The 27368-nt window shown below is 40.8% G+C and overlaps 1 protein-coding gene and 1 pseudogene across 1 annotated transcript; both read left to right on the top strand.

The window, feature by feature from the left end:
• Positions 1-1308: 1308 nt before the first annotated feature.
• LOC149211810 (65-kDa microtubule-associated protein 3-like) lies at positions 1309-18447 on the top strand (annotated as a pseudogene).
• Positions 18448-21483: 3036 nt separating this feature from the next.
• On the top strand, positions 21484-23878 carry LOC149211809 (ammonium transporter 1 member 2-like). The gene has a single exon (XM_089390475.1). The coding sequence runs from the start codon at positions 22346-22348 to the stop codon at positions 23876-23878; it is 1533 nt and encodes a 510-aa protein (XP_089246601.1). The 5' UTR covers positions 21484-22345.
• The last annotated feature ends 3490 nt before the right edge of the window (positions 23879-27368 follow it).

The following is a 27368-nucleotide window of genomic DNA, read 5'->3' as shown; positions in this document are numbered from 1 at the left end:
GCGAGACAAAAATAAATAAATAAATCTTTAACAAATCAATAACATAAAACCAAAATATATATATATATATATATAGTTTTGCAAGGTGGATTCCATATATCCAACAAGGACATGAAACATTATAAAGTAAGAAGAAAGAGAACCACGCATAAACATGAAAAATATGGAATATTCGTACCGTCTTGTACTATAACGATACGAAATTGATTTTATGCCACACTGATTACGATATTCCATCCTACATAATCATGCATATATATATAACCACTTCTCAACTGCATTATGCCACTTCTAACAGAATGCCACTGCTTTTTGGTTATCAAAATTTCTATATTTTATTTTTAAATATAACCGGAATATACAGAATAAAATATTTACATATTAGATGAAAATACTTATATATTGGGTGAAATAATAATTTGTTTTACTGTCATTGGAATTTTACAATTTTCATAAAATATTATTATGGTAATTGTGTGAGGATCTTTAAACATTTTTTAAATAATTTTAATTTTCCATAGTTAATTTATTTCCACCCTTAATCCTTCCCATCATACCTTCAAACTTACTAATAAAATTAGTATAAATTGATTTCTAAAATCAGATTTGTTACTTCAATGATGTCTTTTTGGTGTTATATTGTATTCTAATAACTAGTTGTGAAGTCACCATTATATGTATCTAACACACCGTCATCTTTCAATGATGTCTTTTTGGTGTTATATTGTATTCTAATAACTAGTTGTGAAGTCACCATTATATGTATCTAACACACCGTCATCTTTGAATCTATCGTGCATTCACCAATATTTAGACCGTAGGCCTTCTTTTGAATGAGTTTTTTCGTCTATCTTTTCTTTCTATGATTGACATCTGGCGTGCAACTCCAACTAGCATATGATTGACATCTGGCATGCAACTCCAACTGGCATCTGGTTTAACCAAAACTGCTTTCCATTTCTGTTCCTCCTCTTTTCGCTTTCTGCTCTTCCTGTTCTCTTCCACGACCTGCTGCAATGTTTCTGGGCTCTTCCATGATGGCGTCCAACTCCAACTGGCATCTGGTTTAACCAAAATTGCTTTCCATTTCTGTTCCTCCTCCTTCCGCTTTCTTTCCGCTTTCTACTCTTCCTGTTCTCTTCCATGACCTGTTGCAATAATGTTTTCGGGCTCTTCCACGACCTGCTGCCATAATGCTTCCGGTTTCTGCTGGAAGAGGAATCCTCTGTTAATTTCATAATTTATGGTTTGTTCCACGGTTCTGTTTACCATAATCAAAATGTCTCTGGTGTATGGCATACGTTCAGAATGTCGAGCTTGCAGAACGATCAATTATTGCAACTGGAGACAACTTGTGGATCTCTTCTTTACAAGCTCCAAGTAATGTTCACTGTTTCTTATATTTATTTCAGCTAACCATGAAAAATATGCTATGGATTGTATAATGGTTTGGTGGCTAAAGGCTTCTCAATTTCAGTTAATATGGGACAAACTGGGCAAGCCGGACGAGGAAAGTGATAAAATGTTGCTCCAGCTTGAACAAGAATGCTTGGAAGTTTACACACAGAAAGTAGATCAATCAAATCGATCACGGGCTCAACTTCACCAGGCTATTGCTGATTCCGAAGCAGAGCTCGCATCCATTTATTCTGCCCTCAGAGTTTTCCCTACCATGCCTAAACAGGTTAAAATAACAAGACCGAAAATATGCCTTTGCAGTTTATATCATGGTTTCATTTTGAATTTTAAATCTTACAAGACTCTGATATTGGTTTTACCTGCTCCATTTTAGGGAGACAGAAGAGCAGGGAGCCTGAAGGAGCAGTTGGAAGCGATAACTCCTATGTTGGAAGAAATGCGCCGGAGAAAAGAGGAACGGATTCAGCAAATTTGGGATGTTAAAATGCAGATTTAGAAGATTTCAAATGAAATTTTGGGACGTGTAGAGCTTAGTCCGTCCGCCATTTCAGTGGACGAAAATGATCTATCTCTTGGGAATTTTGAAGAATACCAGAAGCAACTTCAATCGCTTCAAAGAGAAAAGGTAAGAATTACTACTACTTCACTATTTTATTTTGTCTTATGCTTTTGCTAATAGCTGCAATGTGGGATAACCCTAAAGAGAGTTAGGATTTACCGAGTCTATTAGGGTATTTTATGGGTTTAATCGTATTAGCTATGTTCCAAAAAACCAAAAATTTATAGCAAGAAAACAAGTTCAAGCTTACAAAAAACTGGTAAGAAAATAGTGATAAGATGTGTATTGTTGTATAAATTGCTTTGAAAAGATCAAGCTTGATGGAGCCAGTGCAGCGTGTTGTATCACTGTGGGATGGGTTTCGTCTCATGCATAGAGCCGAAATTCATGAGGACCCAATTTTACACATTTATGATTTTAATGGGGTTTGAGTTTTGCTAACAAATCTATCATAGTTCCTTTAATTTTTAAATACTTTTAATTTTCTCAATTACTTCAAGTGTCTAAACCCCTTGTTTATTTGTAATCTATGGATAATCTTTTGAATTTGTGATATGTCCTTTCGCCTTTGTTTTTATGTATTTTTGTGTATCTGATATGTTCTTTTACCATTCGTTTTTGATGTAGAGTGAGCGTCTCTACAAAGTCATCGAATTTGTCAACACAATCCATGGATTATGCTCTGTCCTTGGCTTGGATTTTGTACGTACAGTAACAGATGTGCATCCAAGCTTGGATGAGTCTGAACAATCCAAGAGCATTAGTAATTACACTGTTGATAGGTTGGTTGCAACAATTCAAACATTGCGAGAAGAAAAAAAGAAATGAATGCAAAAGGTTATGTTACACAGTAATTTGTCACCATCCCTGTTACTCCTCTTGTCATACCTTGGAGGACCCATCCCGGGAGTTATAAGAAGTGACAAAGTCTAAAAACACTTGCATTATGTTCCCCTGAGTATGTACTCCATGTTCCCTGAAGGCACCTTCTGCAGATCGTCCCTAAAAAGTGCTCTTTTTCCATTGGCGCAAGTCCACAATATCCTACCCACGCCAATGATGGAGATCCTCAAAAGAGGGCGTGACCATTGGCGCTCTGTCTTAGAGCAACAGTCGCGCCAACCAAATTTAGTCGTGCTTTTTGCCTTAATGCATGTCCGACTGTTGTTTCCTTCATTACATGGAGCTTTTCTGAGGATAGAAAATCAGTCTTTTGTCGATCTTTATCCATCTTTATGGCTTTTGCTAATCCGCGAAAGGTGTCCAGGTTCATTGCATCCTCCTCCCTTCTCCATCTATATAAGCTTGTCATTATGCATTGGACAAGCTAGAGTGTTGGTGTTAGTGTTATGCTAGTGATTTGGTGATTGAGTTATAGTAGTGATGATTATTGGTCATGGAGTGTTAGATGTTGAGTTCTTGGAGGAATGCTAGTGAGTGCTAGAGAGGTTATGCTGCCGGAGAGGAGATGCATGTCAAGACACATATAGTTATTCGCCCAGCCAGGAGAAGGGTCGACGACAGAACAATGGTTGTAACTTTTCCTGTTTATTAATTGATGAGCGACTGCTATTATAGTTCCAATCTCATTATCTGTCATGGTGATATGTTGATTTATTTCCTTTCTGACTGAAATATAGTTGTGCCTTGGTAGTTTCTATGTTGGTATCTTTCTCTTCCTTTGCATGTGCAGGTGTTCGTTTATGATCTGGTGGAGCAAGGGAGCGAGGATATCAACTCTGCTTCAATCATAGCGTTGGACTCCAGGTTAGTCTTCTTGATTCACCTTTGATGCATAACTAGGAACTTGCGTAGCAGCGTGGTTTGTTTGTGGCTAGTTCTGTGATAGGCTAGTGGGATCGCCTCTGTCCGCAGAGGGGATTTACCTTACCAACAAATTGGCGACTCCGCTGGGGACTAACTCTTTGATTTCTCTCTTGCATGTTAATTTTCTTCTGCTTGCTTGAATGCATGAGCTTCCTGAGTCAGTTTTGAGTTGATTCTTTACTGTTTGACCCATCTGAGCACTGTCAACCCGACCTGAGGTCGTATCATTTATCTTTCTAGTTGGCAAGCTTAATTGGCGCGGTTATTTCTCTAACAGTCGCGCCAGTTGGCGCACGTTGCTCAAGAGCAGCTCGCGCCAATCCTGTGGTAGCGCAAGTTGCAGGCTGACAGTCGCGCCAACTCTGTAAATTTTGCCTGTGTGTGGGTGGAAAGCTCATTCAGTCTCTTTATATATCTCTTTCAGCCTCTGGAACTGTGTTGAACCTCTGCTTGACTGGTCTTAGCCTGTATCCCTCAGCTGTTTTCTTATTTCCAGTGACTTTGCATGTCTAGCCTTCTGTGGGAAGTTTCGGTCTCTTGATTATCCAGTCAGCTTGTAGATTGTGTTATGCACTTATTCAGTGATTTGTTAAAGCTTGATCTTCTATACTCTGAATACTTCACTTCTAGCCTCTTTGAAGTTCACTAGTCTTTGTGTTTTTCCTTGCTTGCATGGTTCATTTTGTGTCTTAGGATTGGTTCTATTTCATTGACTGAACTTGGATTATGCATATCTCTTAGAATTTGTTTACATGCATCATGCCATCTTAAAGGAAAAAAAAAATCTCTTGCATCATAGTTGTTAGCATTTATTGTTATTTGTTGCTATTAAAAATAAAAAGACAAAATTTCGTTTCTTGTTATTAGCTGCATTAGGATCTTTGTTGAAGTGATCATTTCATTTGTGAAAAAGATCTCAACCCTCCTATAGATAGAATTCATTGAATCAAATGATTTAATTTTGGTATATAGTTTGCATGTAAGAAGTTTTTGAGATATCACATACGGTAGGACCAAAAAACTGAAACATAATCAAAGATAAACTTTAAAATGAACTCGATGAACATAACAACGCATTGGAACATAATGCAAACACTCTAGAGGTCTAGGTTAGAGACGTGTTCTGACGTCTTTAAACCTGGTAGTTTATCGTCGAGTGGTTGAGTGATTCCTCCACGGTGAAACGATAGGTGCCAATACGGACTGTGCTCCCACGTACCGTCGAGTATATATTGGGAGACCCCTATAGGAATAAAGCCTTTATCCATAGGAAGCCGTGTCAGCCGCCCTACGATTCGCAATGCAGTGAACACAGCATTCACGAAGATCGACCACCCGTACCCTAAAAAGTATTCTGTGGTTTTGCGAAAAGGTTGGCACACCCTCTACCTAGAATTCCAGAGCAGTCACTTTTGATCCTTTTCGGACTCCCTAAACGAAAAGGTGCCTGTGAGCGTCTTGTCACTTCGTGCTCACTAAATATTCGAAGGAGACTAGAGTCATCTTTTATCCTTTTCTCGACTCTTAAAAAATGAAAAGGTTAAGTTCAGTGTCTTAAAATTTATTGGCCACGATAACATCTACCCAATTAGCTTTCGTTTGTGTCAGTCTGAAGTAGGAGTTATCTCGATAAACTTTTCAAGTTTCATCCTGGCAGAATTACCAGTTTCGTCTTTTACCGAAACACCGGTGGTAAGTCTTCCTGTGGTTCTAAGTATACAACCACTTAGTTCTCGTGCCCCGGGTGACGAGACTTACCAGTTTCATTGGAACCCTACGTGGGAACCTTTTGAGGGCGGTATCCCTTTTTGGGACCATCCTTCTCCTCATGGGTCAGTCCCACCAGTTTCATCCGACATGGATGATTTGTCTCCTACAACGACCGATGAGTCCGTTGCAACGAGCGGTGACATTCCCACCTCAACGGACCCTATACATGTTAGTAGTACGCCTACTACTACAAATTTACCACTGGGTTATAAAGCTTTGAGAGATGCTACGCCTTCTGGAACTCCGTTCACAGGTCCCATTTGGTCATCACACACTTTTCCTACTACGGAGCCTTTTACTCCACCAAGTCGCAGTCTATCTGTTACCTCCGTCACAACCGCTCCAACGGTATGTGCAGCCCCCTTGACTTCTATTTATAGTCGTCCCTCAGCCTCTTTGTTTGGAGTTTTTGACCCCATGACAAATGTCCCAATGCAGGAGCCATATGATCCATATTTGTCATCTCAACCGGTTGTTGAGGTATCGGTCCCATTGTCAATTGATTGGACCTCCACCTCTTTCCATGGTGGTCAAGTTTTATCCGCGCAATCTGCAATACAACCCCCTCAAGACCAACTAGGGCAATCCGTTTATGGAAACCCTTTCGTTACTGCTGCTCCTTTTTCCTCTTCTTATATGCAACCTTCTGGTGACTCAGGTCAGTCATCTTTTCAACAAGTCCAACCTGGTATCCAGCAAGGCTATCCCGTTGGACAAAGTGGTCAACAAACTATTAACCCAAACCAATCCAATGTCCAGTATAGTCCAATGTCTGGACAAGGTACTCAACCACCCGGTCAACCTACTGTCCAGTATTCACAACCCTCTGGGCAAATTGGTCAGCCTCAAACACAGTTAGGCCAACCAACTGCCCAGTCTCCTCAACCATCTAATCTGCTAGGACAACCTTCAACTGCGCAACAACAGTTCCAGCAGGTAGGCCAACCTCAATATCAGCAGGTACAACCTTCTGGACAGATCGGCCAACCTCACCATCAACAAGGTTTTCCTTCTGGCTATCTCTATAGGACAGTCTATTGGCGCTGCTCAATCCGGTCCGTGGCCCCAAATGGGACCCCAATACCCATCTGGTCTTCAAATGCGGGTTGGGTCTCAATCACAAACTTTTTATCCAACCCAGCCCGATCCTTCAACTCAATTCAGAGCCCCACCACTGTATGGCTACCAACAACCTCAAGGGCAATTTCCGTTTGCCCCGTACCAGAACTACCAGCAATCGCAAGCAAATCCCTCACAAACTTATCAACAACAATACGGCACACCTGCAGCATCATTTGGTAATCCTTATGCTGGGGGGCACTATACAAATCCCTACGGCCAATCCACTATGGGGCCAAATCCTTCCGGACAAACTCTATGGGGGAAACCACCACCTGGGTGGAACCCTGGTGCTCCACCCTACCAACAGCCCCAGATGCCTTTCAATCCTCAATTACCATTCTTAGCGACTTTGGAATTACCAGATGTATCCAAATTAACCAATGATCCTATTCTTCATAATCCTTATTGGCCTCCAGTTCCAACTAAAATACCTGGTGACTGTCCAAAATTCGATGGTAAAGCCAATGAAGACCCGCAAGCCCATGTTATGACCTATCATTTGTGGTGTTCATCTAATTCATGGCTTGACGATTCGATTCAGCTTCGCCTTTTTCAAAGGACTCTCACTGGCTCTGCCGCTAAGTGGTATATCGAACTTCATCGCGGGTCTTTTTCAAGATTTCAATTCCTTGGCTATGGCATTTCTCACTCACTTCCAGTTACCCGTTCGATACGAAACCGGTACTCACCTCCTCACTTCCTTAAGACAAACGACGGCTACGCATATCTCTGATCATATCCATGAAGGGAGACGGCGTAGACGTATGATCAAATTTTGGATTCCCGACCAGCTTCTTACCGATTGGTTTATGACTTCATTCGTGCCTCCGATAGCTCGGGATATCGCCATGGGGGCGTGTGTCACCGAAGAGAAAGCTATTGCTCGGGCTCAGTACCTTGACTTGGTTTATTCTCAGTCAGGTACATTATATGATTATCTGCTTGATGTCCCAAGACAAGGACCATCTAAAGCCCCGCCAACACCCACTGTTGACGATATCATTGGTTCGGTTAATTCATCCTCAAAGAAAAGTTCGACGAACCCTGCGAAGCAAAAAACATCTGCTTCGAATGGACAACCTTCCCAGGCATCGCCAGGTTCGAATGTTACTTCTGAGGTTAATGCCGTCCAATCTAATACGGCAAGCAAGGCTTCGAAAGAGAAGAAAAGAGGGAAAGCGAAAAATAAGACGGAGCAACCTAAGCAGGAAACCCCGAAACCTCAACCTGAGGACGGCGCTAAACGCAAACCCAAATATCCTTGTCTTATTTGCAATGAAAATCACTTTACCAAGGATTGCCCGAGGCGGTCCGAAGTTAGTCGTTTATTAAAAGGCACCTCTGGGACTCCTGCGGTGCTCAAGGAGCCCTTTCCCAACCAACACACTCAAAAAACTCAAATGGTGGCTGACCCTACTCAGCCTCCCTCTTCCTTTGGTTCTCAAGTGTTTATGGCTGGTACAATACCCATTAATATCAGTACTCGAACGAAGGATTATTCGTCATCTGCCGGGAAGGAGCCTGAGGTTCCCCCAAGTGCTCCCCTGTTCAGTTCAGGTCCGCTCCACATTGAGAGACCTACCACTGAAACGCCTCTTCGACCCCCTCCAAAAGGAGTACTCCGAAAATCCTCGTATAATCCGAATGCTCGTGCTGCACAGCACTACAACATCGTTGAGGACTTAGCACAGACTCCGTCGGCTATGTCCGCTTTAGAGGTTCTCCAGAGTTGCCCTTCGCAGAGGAAGTCCATGCTATCTGCCATTGGGGGCATAAACCCGGCCGATTCGGATTTAATAACCTTTGACTTAGAACGCCACACTCTAAGACTACCTCCCCAAATCGCCTTCCTCATACAGGTAATTATTGATTCCAAGACGATTCATCGTACAGTTATTGATGAAGGTGCCTCAACTTGCATCATGTCCGTTGCCTGTTGGAAAGCGATTGGATCTCCGACATTGAGCCACTCTCCCACCACCTTGGAAGCTTTTGATGGAAGAGCGTCCCGTACTTACGGTATACTCAAATGTTTACCAATTTCTTTGGAAGGGAAGACGGTCAAGATGGAAGTTGAAGTCGTTGATGCTACTCTAACCTACAACCTCCTTCTCGGACGTAGCTGGATATACGCAATGCAAGCTGTTGCTTCATCTTTCTTCCGAATCATCCGTTTTCCTCATCAAGGGAAGATCGTTACCGTTGACCAGCTCTCCTTTTTTGCTTCTTCTTCTGAAGGCACCATCCCGTTCGTGGACCATACTTCCAAATTACCTAAGACTCTGGGAGCTGGACTTTTCAAAGATCCTGATCTTATGGGTGTTTTTCCACTCCCTCCTATAAATGTCGCCTCTGTCAATATGATCGCTACTGGCTCTGATCCGTGGCTCGTACCCCCTACAGACCAAGTAGATTCCTGGGGCGACCAGATGCCATTGAGTCCCGCCGAGTTTAATTATGTTGAAATCATTGCTGCCTCGGCTCCCTCCTCTACGCTTACTCCATCCTTAGGACTTCTAGATAAGGCTTCTTCGGATTCTCTAGGAGAAATATTCCTCTCCGACGAAGCTATTATTGAGACTATGTCTCTAGAGGAACCTCCCTGGTATAGTTCTCACCATCGTTCCTCATTTCTCCCTGCCTCGCAGCATTTCCTGACATGCCTCGAACGGTTTGCTCCTTGTCTACCATCACAAATCCTTCAAACGCCTATTCAAATTGATCAGGTTTTTTCTGAAGGAAATATGGCAAACATTACACGAACCCAACCCCTCGACATCTCTGTTAAACCTGGGATAGTCGAGCATCTTCATATCGGAGTCACTTGTACTCCAGAGGAGATTCAACTTTATTCCGAACTCTTTCGCGAATTTCGTGATGTTTTCGCATGGTCCTATGAAGAAATGCCTGGCATTGATTCTAGAATAGTGGTGCATGAAATAATCACGTACCCAGATGCTAAGCCTGTTCGTCAACGTCTACGCCCTGTACATCCTAGGAAGGCTGCGGCGATCAAGGCCGAAGTAGAAAAGCTTCTTAACGCCGGTTTTATTTACCCTATTCCTCTTACAGATTGGGTCTCTAACATTGTCCCTGTAACTAAAAAACAAGGTACAATTCGGGTTTGTGTTGATTACCGTGATATAAACAAAGCCTGTCCTAAAGATAATTTTCCCACACCATTCATTGATCAGATCATTGACGAGTGTGCCGGCAGTGAAATGTATTCTTTTATGGACGGTTTCTCCGGTTATAACCAGATCAATATTGCTCCTGTTGATCAACACAAAACGGCCTTTATTTGCCCATGGGGGACTTTTGCCTATAAGAAGCTCCCTTTCGGTCTTAAAAATGCCGGTGCTACCTTCCAGCGCGCAATGTCTTATGCATTTCATGACATTCGGCATATTGTGCAACCTTATCTGGATGATCTTCCTGCTCATTCAGCTAAACGTGAGGACCACCCTAAACACCTTCGCGAAATCTTTCTTCGCTGTCGGTACTACCGCATCCGGCTAAATCCCCACAAATGTGTCTTCTGCGTTGAATCTGGTAGACTTCTCGGTTTTATCGTTTCCAAAGAAGGCATCCGTTTGGATCCCCTTAAAGTCGAAGCTATCGTCAATCTCCCTCCCCCAAATTCTTTGCATTAGTTACAAAGTTTGCAGGGGAAAGCCAATTTTTTTATGCCGTTTTGTTCCCAACTATGCCGAAGTAGCTAAAGGTTTTACGCGATTACTGAAGCGTGATATCCCTTTCCATTGGGATGCCATAGATCAGGAATCTTTTGAACGTCTCAAGAGTTTACTTGTTTCTGCTCCATTGCTTCGTCCTCCGGATTATTATCGCGACTACACCTTGTATCTAGCTGCCGCCGATACCACTATCAGCATGGTTCTTGTCCAAACTGATGATGATAACACTGAACATGTTATTTACTATCTCAGCCGCAACCTTTTAGATATGGAAACTCGATATTCTTATATCGAAAAGTTGGCACTAGCCGCAGTTTGTGATGTACAACGTTTCCGTCATTATATTCTTTTGCGTACTACTACTATCATTTCTGACTGCAACCCCATGACGTATATATTGTCACGCCAGTTACTGGGGGGCAAATACTCAAAATGGATTGTTATCCTCCAAGAGTTTGACTTGGAATTTACCACTGCCAAGTCTAAGAAATCCCTTGCGTTCGCTGAGTTAATTTGCTCTTTGCCATCGTCTTCCTCAACCTCGCCTTCAGAAGACCAAATACCAGATGAAACCCTGTTCCTCATTAGCACCCTCGATCCATGGTACGAAGATATAATCACATATCTGCAAACGTCCTCCTTCCGCCCAGGTCTGTCTAAAGACGCTCGGCGGAGGATTCGTCATCAATCTCAACCCTACCATATCATCGGAGATACATTATATCGTCTTGGTGCAGACTTCGTTCTCCGCCGTTGTCTTACTCTAGAGGAAGCTGAACGGGTTCTAAATGACTGCCACTTTGGCGCTTGTGGCGGAAATATGTCCGGATATGTCGTGCTGGCTATTTTTGGCCCTCTATTTTCAAGGATTGCATCCTTGCCGTCCGGTCTTGTCATGAGTGCCAGATATACCAACGTAAAATGCGAGCGCCTTCTGCTCCGTTGCACCCTGTGGTTTCCGTCGGCCCTTTTGCAAAATGGGGCATTGATTATATGACCTGTAACCCTCGCTCGGCCGGGGGGCATGGGTTTGTCATCGTTGTCGTCGACTACTTTACTAAATGGGCCGAGGCGATGCCTACATTAACTGAAGACGGTCACACTGCGACGCAATTTTTATTCAATCATGTTATTTCGCGATTCGGCGTCCCTCAAGCCATTGTCACTGATCACGGAAAGCATTTCCGTAATCATATGATGTCGGAATTAACAACCCAGCTAGGCTTGCAACATGATAGTTCAACTCCATACTACCCTCAGTCCAATGGTCAAGTTGAAGCTGTCAATAAAATCTTGGTTACAATGCTTCAACGTATCGTTGGTGTGCATAAATCTAACTGGCATTTGATGTTATTCCCTGCCTTATGGGCTTACCGAACCTCCGTGAAGGATGCCACTGGTTTCACTCCATTTCAACTAGTTTATGGACTAGAGGCTACCCTTCCAATTGAATGTGAAATCCCTTCATTGAAATTAGCCATCGAACTGCTTCCCAACACTACCCCGTTAGAAGAACGCCTTCTTTACCTAGAACGGTTAGATGAGACTCGTCGCCTGGCCTCTTTGGCCATCGAAACACAAAATAAGCGAGTCAAGACTCATTTCGATCAGACCGTCCATCCGTGTTCTTTCGTTGAGGGAGACTTGGTCCTACTCTATGATCAAGCGAAAGATAAGCTAGGCGCAGGAAAACTCGAGTCTATGTGGCTAGGCCCTTATATTGTCAAGAGAGTCCTGCAGAAAGGGGCCTACGAGCTGATTGATTATGAAGGAAACCCTCTTGGGAAGCCCCGAAATGGGCTTTACTTGAAAAAGTACTATGCGTGATGCTGGTACATTTTATTATGTACATACATGTACTTTGGTGTGTTGTGTGTCGGTTTTCGAGACATAGCTGCCACTTATTGTGTTTTTCGCTTCTTGTGCAGATGTCGGATGCACCTTATGTTGGTTTCGCTGATGGTGCCTACCGCAGTACCCGCAGTTTGTCTTCTGCGGCATGGGTAATCTACGATCCTCATAACAAGCTAATAGATTGCCAGGGTGTGTGTTTAGGCCATACTACTAACAATGTTGCCGAATACTGTGCTGTAATCGAGTTACTCGCTGGAGCAATTAATTTCGGTATTCACGCATTGATAGTAAACCTGGACTCTCAACTTGTTGTCCACCAACTCAACGGGTAATATTCCGTCAGAAACCATCATATACTAAGGTTGTATTTACGTGTAAGGTTGTTAGAAAGGCATTTTGATTTTATTACATATCAACATGTTCCGAGACAATTAAACACATTATCTGATGCATTGGCCAATCATGTATTAGATAGACATCTGCATAATTTGTAATTAAAACATTATGTAAGCAAGCACATGAAAACACAATAATGAACCATGAACATATGTATATATATACGTGAGTGTCAAAATGTTTGCGCCCCGCGCATTACATAATCCAAAAAATAATACATGTCCAAAACTCATACAGCTGTCGACAACATGTGCAAAAAATGAAACCTAGGCGTCTAATCGCGGTGATGCTCATGATAGCATGTCACCGCCCGCACCACACGTCTTAACAGACGATTGACGCGAGTAGACACTCCCACCGTATGCCTCTGGTACACTCTAGGCACGTCCGCCAGTCTGCCATAATCTGGGATCCCTCGAGTAAGTGCCTCGAGGTTCTGCACCAGGTCATCATCGTCACCCTCTGCCTGAGGGTCCGCTGCAGGTTGTACTCTCCGTACGTTGTGAGGCAAGTCGGCTGGTCGTTCTGCACCAACGTCTGCATACATATATAGATGCTGTAAGAAACAGACATGAATTATAAAAACTTGAATATGTTAAAATATTGAAAACATAAAAGGTCCTTACCTAGCTCCTCGTCCCAGTCCTCTCCCTCAGGCAACGGGAGGTCTGGATCTCCAGTAAAATCAGTGCCCGCATAGGGCCAGTCCTCCACGACGATCAACTGGTGTTGGAGCCAAATAAAGAACTCGGGCCTCCAGGACATCTGCTGGCCCCCACCTCCTCTGGGCATAAGTGGTGCCCATCGAGCCAATCTCGGCTCCCGTGGCACTGGATCTGCCACTATACCTCCTGGGATCCGGAATATCGGTAGCCGCTCCAGGAAAAATGATACTATGATGGATCCATATCCGAACTGTTTATTGCCATCACACTTACATTTGGTAAGCTGCCTCTTTATATTTGTTGTTACTCCTGTGGCCCAATCAAATAATGTAGGGTGTAGGCACTCAGTTGCCAGCAGCAAGTGATTCTTGCTGTCCTCGTGGGGTGCCTGTACCCCAGCCGTCCGAGTGATAGTGAATAGTACCACTCGTAGCACCAAATCTGGGATAGTGACAATGTCCACCTTGGCACTATTGGATCCAAAATGGGCCCCAGGACAAACTCTGGCCATTACCTCCCCCATCTTTTCCCCAGAAGGTCTACTACCGGTCAAGATAGGCCGTGCGCCCCGCCGAGATAGTCCAGTAATAAAATAAACATCAGAGACATCCAACTCCAATGTCTGATCTTTCAGGCGGAATACCTGATCCTCAATATCCCAGGCATCCACAATAAACCTTAGTAGCTCGGGCTGTGCACGTAGATATGAGGTAAGGAAGAATTTTTTCAAACCACAATCTCGCAAAGCATCCATGCATGCGTCATCTTCCAATGCCAAAGCATCTATGGCCTCATGTTCCCTTTCTCTCCATTCTATAGCCATTTTGACCAATTCCTGCAACCAAAACACCAAAATGTCATCATAAGATCAACGGTGAAACCAAAAATCAAAGAAAATTGCAGTTTCAACGGTCAAAATTATGTGAAAATTGGTTCGCGCCCTTTTTGAAAAACAGCCCATTGGCGCGAACCCGCGTGGGAAACTCGCGCCAATGGGCGCAACCCTATTTTTTGCAATACCCCTTGCAGAGGATCATTCTGTGGATGGAAAACTGAAAGAATGGAATAAAAATGAAGCTAAGGATGAGGCCTCTTACTTGTTTCAAACGGCAGCTCGAATGGTCTCCTGGATTGGTCGCAATCAACAGTTGAAATTTGCACCCAAAACCCTCCAACGGTAAACTCACAAGGTAAAAAGTGAAAAGTAATTTTATTTTTTACTATTTCACTATTTATAACTTCTTTTGGCTTAAAAAAAACATTAAAATCATATTTTTGTGAATATTTTTATGTCAAAGTAGGATTTTACGCTGTTTTTGTGTGTTGACAGGGATTAGTGCCACTCGAGCAACATAATGAACCTTTTTTTTTGGTTTTTCGAGCTCGGTAAAACACGAGAAAAGGTTACTTCAAGGTCCGCTTTCAGCGCTTTTCTGACCATTTAAAGAGGAAAAGATTGCCAAGTCGCTCCTCTTGACTCGTTAAATGGTGATAAGGGGCGGTTGTTTTAAGTTCTTTTTGTCGACCGTTAAAACATAAAAAGATTACCGGGTTTTTGTCGTTTCAAACTCGTTAGTGGTTACGAAACGACGTGGTTTTGACCGCTTTTTTACTTTTTTAGGTCGAAGTCACTAATCATGAAAAGTACTCCTCGATCGTAATGATCGGGCGGTTCTTTCGGGTATTATTTTATACTTTTTCGGGCCCGAGAGACACAACTTTACGAAAAAGGACATCCCTGGAGTTTACTTTTCTGCTGTATTTTCAAACTCTCTAAACATGAAAAGATGCCGAGTTCTTCCTTTGTCAGACTTGTTAAAACTTAATGACATCGGATTTTATCACAATACAAGCATATGCTATCCCCATCAAGCTTGTTAAAAATAACCGGGGTACTCGCCAGAAATGGCGGGGGGAAAAGAAAATTTTGAACCATAATTATTACCGTAAAGGCAGTATGTCGCTCTTGAACATGGCACTTTTTGTTTTCGTGTCCAGGGTGGGGATATTTCATCTCATATCTTTCACTTGCTTCCATGGATTTGGGTACCCTATTTGACCTCTCATTCACTCATTGCCTCGTTATAATGACCTTTGATACATTGATGTCAAATACTGCCAATTCCGTTAATGTGCCGCCGATATGTTCAAGAGAAGTTGACCTCTGAAAAAACAACCTCCTTCTGATAGTTCGCACAATCTTGATTCACAACTTCATCTCTCTGTCTCGTGTCGATGATGTGGGAAACATTATGGCCCACCTTCGATCAAGGTCACTCCCTGTCGACTTCAACTCATTATCCAGGGAATTGATCTAGAGACTCCTTTCCGGTGCCTTGGAGCCTGCATGCCTCAATGGCAGGTTCTTCGTGTTCGACGTGAGGTTTTCATCATTGGCCTCCGATCGAATGATTCTACGGGTGTTCGACTTCAGATCATTGATTCACACGCCGTAGATTGTACCTATAGTACCTTGAGGGCCATTTTCATTATTGGTGGTACCTCTCGCGTCTGTTAACAGTTTCCATTATTGACTGGTAATCAGGCGATGTTCATGCATGTTCGACTTCAGCTCATATATTCACATGCTTTGACTTGTACTCTTGTTCGGGTCGAGATGGAGCGCAAGACCCTGGATTGTGTCTGTTGTAATCCAGGCGTGATTCTTGATACTTGACTCATTCACTGGATGGCTGCGACCATACCTGAGTCAAATCATTGATCCTAACCAGATGGCTGCGTCCATACTATGGATCCAGATTATTTATGTACTCTCTTATGGATGGCTACGACCATACCATGTACATCATGTAATTGAACTATCAGTCATGTCTCTTAATACAGCTCCTCGGCGGCAGTAACTATATGTGCTCTTATGTGTGTGTTCTTGTAAAGCATTTCACCCCTCTCCACCTCTCGGGCTTCATGCTTTAGGGGGCATATGTTACACAGTAATTTGTCACCATCCCTGTTACTCCTCTTGTCGTACCTTGGAGGACCCATCCCGGGAGTTATAAGAAGTGACAAAGTCTAAAAACACTTGCATTATGTTCCCTTGAGTATGTACTCCATGTTCCCTGAAGGCACCTTCTGCAGATCGTCCCTAAAAAGTGCTCTTTTTCCATTGGCGCAAGTCCACAATATCCTACCCGCGCCAATGATGGAGATCCTCAAAAGAGGGCACGACCATTGGCGCTCTGTCTTAGAGAAACAGTCGCGCCAACCAAATTTAGTCGTGCTTTTTGCCTTAATGCACGTCCGACTGTTGTTTCCTTCATTACATGGAGATTTTCTGAGGATAGAAAATCAGTCTTTTGTCGAGCTTTATCCATCTTTATGGCTTTTGCTAATCCGCGAAAGGTGTCCAGGTTCATTGCATCCTCCTCCCTTCTCCATCTATATAAGCTTGTCATTATGGATTGGACAAGCTAGAGTGTTGGTGTTAGTGTTATGCTAGTGATTTGGTGATTGAGTTATAGTAGTGATGATTATTGGTCATGGAGTGTTAGATGTTGAGTTCTTGGAGGAATGCTAGTGAGTGCTAGAGAGGTTATGCTGCCGGAGAGGAGATGCATGTCAAGACACATATAGTTATTCGCCCAGCCAGGAGAAGGGTCGACGTCAGAACAATGGTTGTAACTTTTCCTGTTTATTAATTGATGAGCGACTGCTATTATAGTTCCAATCTCATTATCTGTCATGGTGATATGTTGATTTATTTCCTTTCTGACTGAAATATAGTTGTGCCTTGGTAGTTTCTATGTTGGTATCTGTCTCTTCCTTTGCATGTGCAGGTGTTTGTTTATGATCTGGTGGAGCAAGGGAGCGAGGATATCAACTCTGCTTCAATCATAGCGTTGGACTCCAAGTTAGTCTTCTTGATTCACCTTTGATGCATAACTAGGAACTTGCGTAGCAGCGTGGTTTGTTTGTGGCTAGTTCTGTGATAGGCTAGTGGGATCGCCTCTGTCCGCAGAGGGGATTTACCTTACCAACAGGTTATTTTCATGAGATTGCCCATGCAATTTGTTTACCCCTTGTTTTGTTGGTTGTTATTACCCTGATCTGTATTGCAACATAATGGGGTGCATTGGGCTGATTCTTTTGATTTTTTCATATCTCCAGCTTCAAGATTTGGCCACGACTATGCTGGAGCTTTGGAATCTAATGGACACCCCTATGGAAGAGCAACAGATGTTCCAGAATGTCACCTGCAACATTGCAACTTCAGAGCATGAAATATGTTCTCCCAATGCCCTGTCTATGGAATTTATTAACCATGTAGGCTTGAGAAATTTGGATGATCCTCTGCATGCATGCATGCAGTATTTATGCATATTGATGTGGTGCAAGCCAGCTTGTTTGTTTAGATTCTTAGTCAAATTATGATGATACAGGTTGAAGCAGAGGTTTCAAGACTTGAGGAGCTAAAAGGAAGTAAGATGAAGGAGCTTGTTCTTAAGAAGCGAACAGAGTTAGAAGAAATTTGTGGGAGAACACATCTCATTGCTGAAAGTAATACTACGTTGGACAAGTCAATTGCCTCCATGGATTCTGGTAAGTTCTCTTGGGTATTGTTTCTTTTATTGCTCAATTTTGGTAATCTCTTTTCATGGTATATACTTAAACAGTGATAATTTGTTGTAGGCAAAACATATCTTTGATAAAATTATTGGAGTAATTCCTATCTGTTAGGTGATACTTATTTGCTTTCCTTTTATTTGTTCACAAGGTTAGTTGACCCTTCTGAGCTTCTTGAGAGCATTGAAGAGAAAATTACAAAGACTAAAGAAGAAGCATTTAGCAGGAAAGAAATCTTGGAAAGAATTGAAAAATGGTTAGCTGTCTCTGAAGAAGAGAGCTGGCTTGAAGATTATAACAAGGTAAGGAAGACAAGAACTAGAGATAGTGGAATTTTGTTTTCAAAATTTTCCTCATTGTGACACAAGCGTGTGGATATTGATAACTTTGACAAGATGAAAATTGGTACAATGCAAGTAGGGGTGCACACCTTACCTTGAAGTGTGCTGAGAGGGCGCGGGCAACTGTTAGCAAGCTCCGTGAATTTATCACTCTGAGAGGAAGACCTCGATGTTACTTTGCCCTCGCTGCTAGATGCAGAGAAAACACTGAATGTTGAATTTATCACTCTGAGAGGAAGACCTCGATGTTACTTTGCCCCCACTGCTAGATGTAGAGAGAAGATGAAAGTATCTCTCTAAGGTTTCCTTGCCTGATTCCATCTCAGTTCTTGATCTTCATTCAAATAAATTGATATTCATTCAAATAAGTTGTATGGGTCTATAGAGAAACTCTTCATTGACAATATCTCATATTCTTGCCCATCCCAAGGGGGATGCCTGGAGTTCATCAATTTGGCCAACAACGAGATCACAGGCAGGATCTCGGAGATCAATGGCAAGCGCATCATTAAGTGGCTGGACTTATCAGTTAATCATTTGAAGGGCAGCATTCCAACTTTGATCTCCATGTTAAAGAAAATTGAGCGCTTGGATTTCTCAAGAAATCAGATGGTGGACAAGATACCAAGGCCCATGGGCGAGCTGAAGGAGCTGAGATGGTTGGATCTGTCATGGAACAGTTTCAAAGGAAAAATTCTAGGGCATATGTTAGGTATGAAGCATTTGAAGCATATGAATCTAAGAAACAATCGTCTTTGTGGCCAGATTCCACAAGCGAAACCCTTAACTGTTTTCCCGGCTTTTGCTTATGCTCACAATGATTGCCTCTGTGGGTCTTCCTTCCTGTAAGAACCAAAATCTTTGATCATGGTGGCCTTTAAGCAAAAATTAATTAGTGGGTCTGGTACAACGTCTCATTGCAATTGATATTCATTATTTTAGAGAAAATTTAAATGATGAATAGTCATTGCTGCTTACCAGTGAGAGGGTCGACGCTTTCGCTTTAAGTAGATATGTAGGTCTGGTAAATGTTGGTAGCATTTCATACCAGAGCCCTTTCCTCAAAATTGGAACTACATTTAATAAAAATTAAATTTATATTTCATTGTTTATGCCTCTCCATCAGAGATGAGGATGTTTTTTGAAACATGCATTGAATTTTACTATACTGACCATAGTACTTAGTCCTGAGATAACATCGATAAGGATGAAAATATCGATGTCAATAATTTTGTACTTAGTCTTGAGATAACATTGATAAGGATGAAAATAATTTTGTATGAAAGTGAAGTGAATCTTGCAATGCACATATATAGAGTCATTAAGTGATCTAAAATGTGGTAGGTAGATTAATTCCACAAAAACAATTGTTGAACTTCAAACTCTCTCAATCCTCTCTTAAGGTGATATGTGAGGAGATGCCAACTTGAAGGAAATATGCTACATGTCACTGCTGGAATTGAAAAATGAAAAATTAGAAATGGAATTTCTTGAAGAGTTTCATGATTTGATTTTCTCAATCAGTGGTGTAGGCTTCTCTAAATCTATGGATCTCATTTTTGGTGCAATCAATTTTATGGAAAGACCATGCAAATTTCACAGCGTTTGCTTAAGAAGTACTACCCAACTGTATGAATTATACAGTTTGTCAGAGCTTCATAGTGACAATGGTCTGCACTATCCACTGTGAACAAATAATGAGTAGAAATACTAAAAAGATTTATGAATAATTAAGTAAATGACATATTAAAATTGTATCTTACTTAGGACAAGCACACATAGATTTGATACAAACTGCTCATTTTTAAATAACTTCAAAACATATTAAAAATATATATTTATATATAAAGAAAGATTTCTCAACCTTTCTTTAAAATATTTCTTATTGAACTGCACTAGTGTGGCAGGTTTCACGAACAATATGAATCAATGTTGGATAACAGTTACAATTGTGGAAGCATATGTTTGTGTAAAAGTTAACCAATACCCAAATTGACAATACAATTGAGATTTTAACTAATATATATATATATATATATATATATATATATATATGTAATAAGTTACACTGTAGATGTTATGTGGTTTCCAAAATTCATTATTTTCTATTTTTAATATTTTTTAGAAAAATACTTATATTTTTTAAAGTCTATCGGCCTCTCTTTGTACCTTTCAGGACAATTGCTAGTTATAACAACTATTGAGCATTATTGGTTTTAATGATTTATTTCAATAATTAATTAACAAAAACATCTGTGATAAAAATACATTATAAGTATTAATATTTTGTGTAAATAATATATCAATAACGATATACGTCAGCAATCATTTTCGTTGTTCGCTCGAGAAAATTCGAAAACGAATATTTTTTATAATATTATTTAGATTATATTTTTGGAAACAATAACGCGTGTAAGAGTGACTATTGGACATTATTTTTGAAAGCCAAAGGCCATAAAAGTGCGCGTTATAAGCATCCCATGATTTATTTAAATAATTGACGTCACCATCAACCATCATTTTTATTGTTTGCTTTAAAAACTAGAACACGAATCTCTTTAATAATATAATATTATATAACCTTTTATCAATGTTTTTGAAAGCCAGAGGTCATTGGGACACATCATTATTTTCGAAATCCAAAAGCCAAAAAAGTGAGAAATAATTAAGTTATGAGTCATAACATAACGTATGATAAATTAATAAAAACATTTTTTATAAAAATAAATACTAAAATGCAAATTGGCGAATACTAAAATGATTTATGCACCCTCACGCGCCATGACAGAAAAGACAACTTGCAAAAAAACGTGGGAAAATTAAGTTAACGGCCACACAAAGACTACAAGGAAAGCAAAACAATGCAAAAGTTAACAGCGATGGCGATATAAATTGAAGAAGTCAGACAGTAAAACAAATAGAATGTGACAAATATTTAAAAATAAAAAAATTAACTGTTTCATAAAACCATCCAATCTCATAAACGGTTTCATGAAACATGTCTACTTACATTATATTAATATCTCTCTGTATGTTTTAAGATTATAATAATTACAGTTGACCAACAAAACTCGACAATCTCTTGTACAATCGCTGCAGTAATTTAGATTTCTTCTTATTTTACTAGAGATACTGCAAGCCGAACAAGGTTTCCTGTTAGCTCATGTTATTATATTGTTTTTGTTTCACCGTCCTTTCACCTATGTACTATGAATCTTGATCGCAGAGGAAATATGCATCTATATATAAGGGTTGTAATACACGGGAATTCTCATTGAATTCCATCACTAGTCTCGAACTGCTCCATATTCCGGTTCGGATTCTGAACTGCAGGTTCTCATCTAGCCTGGTGGAAGCTCAACCTGTGTTCTTTTTCGCCCAGTCGGTCGGGGTTTCGAATCCAAACATCTCAAAGTTCGGATTTCAGTTCTCCCAGTGCGCATTGCGCGTCGCATGTTCGACTCTCACTGGTCCGGAGTTCTCAGATCGGATTTCAGTTCTCTTGCTCTGAAAATTGGAATCCCGTCCTTCTCAAAGCTAAGTTTGGAAGTTTTCCCTCTTTTAATCCCGTAAATCTCAAAGCTTCTATTTCAGTTCTTCTAATTCGAATCTGGTGCCTGTAAGACCTCATATTATGTTTCTCCCTGTTCGAATCCTATCTGTAAGAGATCGTATTATGCTTCTCCATGTTTGAATCCCGTTCTTTTAAAGCATGTGCTTCACTTCTTTCAGTTCCAATTTCGTCAATTTAAACCGCGTACTTCACTTCTTCCGGTTTGAATCCCGTCCCTTTAAATTAAATTCGTATTTCACAGATTCGATCTCGTAGACTTTAAAGATCGCATTTCACTTTTCCCGGTTCAGATCCCATCCCTCTGAAACACGTATATCAGTTCTCCCGGTCCGAAATTTACATGTTGAGAGTCTGTCTTTAATTTCTCCATGCTCGAATCCTTGCCCTTTAAAGCTCGAATTTCACTTCGGCTCCATTTCCGTCCTCTTTAAAGTTCAAATTTCACTGATTCTTGTTGTTCAAGTTCTGTCCCTCTCAAATCTCGCATCTGACTTCTGCCGGCTCGAGTTCATCGTCGCCTGATCAAACCCCGCTCATCCGCCATGTCTAGCTCCAGCTACACCTGCACAGCTCCTGAGCTGGCGGCTCTACAGAACCTCCTCAACGGCACGGCCGGCGACTTTTTCTGCAACAAGTTGCAGGCCGTTTCCGACCAACTCTCGGCGACGAGCCGCGCCGTGGATACCACGTACCTGCTCTTCTCGGCCTTCCTCGTCTTCGCCATGCAGCTAGGGTTTGCCATGCTATGCGCAGGGTCCGTGCGGGCCAAGAACACCGTGAATATCATGCTCACCAATGTTCTCGACGCGGCCGCGGGCGGCATCTTCTACTATCTCTTTGGCTTCGCCTTCGCCTTCGGAAGGGGAAAGCACTCCAATGGCTTCATTGGCCATTATTTCTTCGGGCTGAAGGACGTGCCAAATGAGAACTTCCACTACGATTATGCATATTTTCTGTACCAGTGGGCCTTCGCCATCGCGGCCGCGGGGATCACCAGTGGATCCATCGCTGAGCGCACGCAGTTCGCGGCGTACTTGATCTACAGTTCGATTCTCACGGGGTTCGTCTACCCGGTGGTTTCGCATTGGGTGTGGTCGCCTGATGGTTGGCTCAGCGCTTCGAAAGCCAGCGGTTTGCTTTTCGGAAGCGGAGTCTATGACTTCGCCGGCAGCGGGGTCGTTCACATGGTCGGTGGGGTCGCCGGTTTATGGGGAGCGCTTATTGAGGGGCCGAGGATCGGCCGATATAACCACGAGGGGAAGCCACACGCGATCAGGGGCCACAGTGCCACGTTGGTGGTGTTGGGAACCTTTTTGTTATGGTTTGGATGGTACGGGTTCAATCCCGGGTCATTTGCAAAGATCTTAGTGCCTTACAGTTCGGGTGGGGGTAGTTACGTGGACGGTCAATGGACAGCGATTGGCAGGACAGCTGTCACGACCACTCTTGCTGGGTGCTCTGCGGCTTTGACAACGTTGTTTGGGCGAAGGCTTCTAATAGGTCACTGGAATGTGTTGGACGTGTGCAACGGGTTGCTCGGTGGATTTGCGGCGATCACGGGCGGGTGCTCCATGGTGGAGCCATGGGCCGCCATTGTTTGTGGGTTTGTCTCGGCGTGGGTGTTGATAGGCTTCAACATATTGGCTGCCAAGATGAAGTATGATGACCCCCTAGAGGCTGCGCAACTTCACGGTGGTTGCGGGGCTTGGGGTATCATCTTTACCGCACTCTTTGCAAAGGAGGAGTATGTTTTGCAAGTGTACGGGCTGTCTCCTAATGGGATCTCCTCGAGGCCCTACGGGTTATTCATGGGTGGAGGTGGGAGACTCCTAGCTGCCCATGTCATACAAATCCTGGTCACCGCAGGATGGGTCACTGCCACCATGGCCCCCGTGTTTTATATTCTGCACAAGCTCAACCTTCTAAGGGTATCTAGGGATGATGAGATGGCGGGCATGGATAAGACTAGTCATGGTGGAGTTGCTTATGTATTTCAGGATGGTGATGGTGACGCACAAATTCATCCCATGGGGTTCATGGTGAAGGCTTCTCCCAGCATAAGCCTTACTCCCTAATATCATTAAATTTGGCTACAACCATATTTGATGTGGTGTGGGTAACGTTGATGATTAGCCTTTGACTGAAAAACAACAAAGGTCCATGTAATGTTAAAAGTATGTTTGTAATCTTGAAATAGGTTTTGTTGTGATGTTTGGCCCTTTGGAAGTTATGAATGAACAATCACATATAGATTTAATTTAACTAGGGATTTATTATTTTTGGAGGGATTAAAAATCGAGGTGGGGAGCTATGTGCATATTTTCAGTTTCCGTTTTATGTGAGCAAGCATAGCAGGGGTTTTATGTAATGTTTTTTTTTTTTCCGAAGGTGGCAAAACCTATCAAACTCAGGGGTCAAACCAACAGTGAGGACAGCCATCTCTGGCTGCTATCCGCGAATGTCGGTTTGACTCATCACTGTTATCAAGAAAAACCACGCCACCTGTAATAACCCGCTGGTGGTCCGTAAGGGAGCAGGCTTTCACTCCTGCCAGATGCCTCTGGGTCTTGGGCCGTTAACCTGTTTCCTTACGTCTGAGGAAGACGAGCTCTTAGCCAAGCAGAAGCAGTTTTACGGCATACTCCAGGCCGTGGGTTTTATGTAATGTTGTATCTTTAATTTTTGAAGAGATTAAAAAAAAAATTGATAATGAAGATTCTTTATTTTTATAAATTTAGATTCTGTAAAGAGATTAAAAAAAATATTGATAATGAAGATTCTTTATTTTTTTAAATTTATATTTATGTGAGGTAAATTAATCGATTTCCATGGAATTTAATCTCTGTAAAATTTTTATGAGAAATTGAAAATAAAATTTACCTTTATCATAAAAATAATTGATAAAATTTGAGAAGGCCCATTCCGCAAATATTATTTTAGAATATAAAAATAAATTATACACCAATGAAGTACGGTGCGAAAAATAAAATTATTTACGACATCTCCACTGGAAATGGATATGGAAGTGGAGAATTGAGATCAAAGAAGATAATGAAGGCTGCGAGGGTCAGATCCTGTTCTATATCAAGAGCCTGATCCAGCTTCTCAGTATATCCCGCTTATCTACTACCATCTATAAAAGCAGCAGAGACACTGGCATACGCAGAGTTCGTAGTTTCAGGTCCATCCATTGAAGAATAATAGCACTTGTTTAAGCACCACTCAGGAATTTCGAATGGAAGCGTCCGTCAAATTTGTGGGTTTTTTAACAATAATACCCGTAATGTTGATTGGCGGCAGAATTTTTTAGCTTTATTTGACAAGAAAATAACCTTGTAACAAGCAATTTGCCGTCAAATTCCATCCGGAACCCCACCTAAGCTTGTTCGTCGTTTAAAATTAAAAGTCCGTACACAATTATGCCGTGCAACATAGAATCTGTCGTACGCAATCCGAATTTGGTGGGACTTGTGCATACTCATAATTATTCAGTGTTATATAATATTCATGTAAATCATAAAAAAATACTCGACGGAAAACTTTCACCTGCCGTGCCATCAGAAAATGATGTAATATTTAAAAGATTAGTGGGTCCTTTGGCAAATAACTGGCAATTGCGCCTATAGGTACAAAGAACTCTGATTGGAGGAGCGGGTAAAATGAGGATTGTTCATATTGGAAAATCATACTAAAAACAGTGATATATAATATTTATGTAAATCATAAAAAAATTACTTGACCGAAAGCTTTCGCTGGGTGCCATTAAAAAATGATGCAATATTTAAATGAGTGGGTTTGTTGGGAAATAATTAGCAATTCAGTGAGAGGTGTAAAGGAACATTGATGGGAGGAGTGGGTAAAAAAAACAAAAATTCATATCAGGTCCGATCTGCCGGGTAAAAAGAGGATCAAAGTCCGAGGAATTTGTATTTTGGCTGGTTTTGTTTTTTGTTTGTTATATTTACCTAGTTTTTTTTCCGCATGTTAGATTTTAATAAATTTTTTTCCAAATTTAAAAAAAATTACCATAAAGGTAAACGTGTTATAGATGAATTTGACTTAAAAAATTAAATCAAATTTTTTCCCAACAAACTACTTCCTATATTTTTCCACTTCCTATATTTTTCCCCTTTATATGAGCAATAACATGCATCGCTTGAATTTTGTTAAAAATATATATATAAAACTGGAAATCAAACAAAATGGAAAGACCGCCTTCTTATTATTAAAAACTTTTCGATCTTTATCTATAAGCATTAAATAATTATTTTAATTAGTAGAGAAAACATATTATGAAATATGAAATTAACGTTAATGTTGACGTAAGCCTAATAATTATCCCAAATTAAAAGGAGAAAATATGACATCTAAATCATGAGAGTGAGTGTAGGTATATAATAAATATTATTTCAAAATTAAATACAAATTAATTTATTTATTATTTTAAATTTTTTAAATATTTAATAAAAATTATATAAATTATTGATAATGAATGTAGTATATAGGTTTTTTGAGTATAGGAATAAAATTTTAAATCAAAATAAATAATTTGTCTTTTTAGCTCCAATAGATCATTATTTGGTTTCAGCGGACATTAACCATCATCATCATCATCATAATAAATATTATTCTAAAATTAAATATAAATTTATTTATTTATTATCTTAGATTTATTTAAATCTTTAAAAAATATTATATAAAACATTGATAGTGAACTACCACTTCGGGACACTCCAATATAACCAATATCTCATGCAATTTTCGATTTAGAAAACAACATGATTGTATTTTTAAAGATTTTCAATTTGATAATACAGCGCATCATCGTACACCATTCAGCATCTAGATTTGGTGCCCCAAAGCGTAGCCCAAACAACGGGGCCAGAAAGGTAGAGGGATTCCATGATAGTTTCAATAAATACACCGAGACCGAGACAGGACACTAAAGAGATGTGTGCGCAGGTAGGTAACCATCAGAAAACATAATGCTTGTTTTTTTCTGATGAGATTAAAATTTTTCTTTTCGGCATTCAATTTGAGCCTATCACAACAATAATCATCATCTCTACAACTTTGTCATCATTTTGGATCGTGTACATCTGGATTTGGTCCAAATTTCCTTTCGCTTCCTTTATTTTTTTTTGAGACAGATTGAGGTGAATTAACCTTCGGAGGACTTTGCATTACGTGGATCGACACAAGTTCCAAATTTTTCCGAAAATTTAACCCGTTCATTTTCAAAGTTACATGCATTATTTGGAGATAATTTGTTGTCCTTTAAATTTTAGCGGTGTAATCTTTCTTTGGTAAGAAAATGTATTTAGATTGGTGAAATATTTATAAAGCTTCCTTGAAAAGGTGTGTATTTAGATTGGTGAAATATTTATAAAGCTTCCTTGAAAATTTACACCTGAGAACTTATTTTTGGTGAAAAAATTATTTAAGCATTTTATGGAGAAATTTCCATTTTTCATTCCATATCTAATTCAGAAATCCACCAAATATTTCCATTTTTCATTCCATATCTAATTCAGAAATCCGCCAAATGTAGCTTAAGACTGTTAA

The sequence above is a fragment of the Pinus tabuliformis genome, chromosome 1_1, assembly GCF_031772625.1.
Source record: "Pinus tabuliformis cultivar Carrire ecotype Pingquan chromosome 1_1, CPIR1, whole genome shotgun sequence".
Classification (NCBI taxonomy): Eukaryota; Viridiplantae; Streptophyta; class Pinopsida; order Pinales; family Pinaceae; genus Pinus; species Pinus tabuliformis.
This window is presented reverse-complemented; position numbering and strand designations above follow the sequence as displayed.

Coding starts and splice junctions, on each gene's coding strand:
- LOC149211809 (XM_089390475.1), top strand. CDS start 22,346: ATGTCTAGCTCCAGCTACACCTGCACAGCTCCTGAGCTGGCGGCTCTA.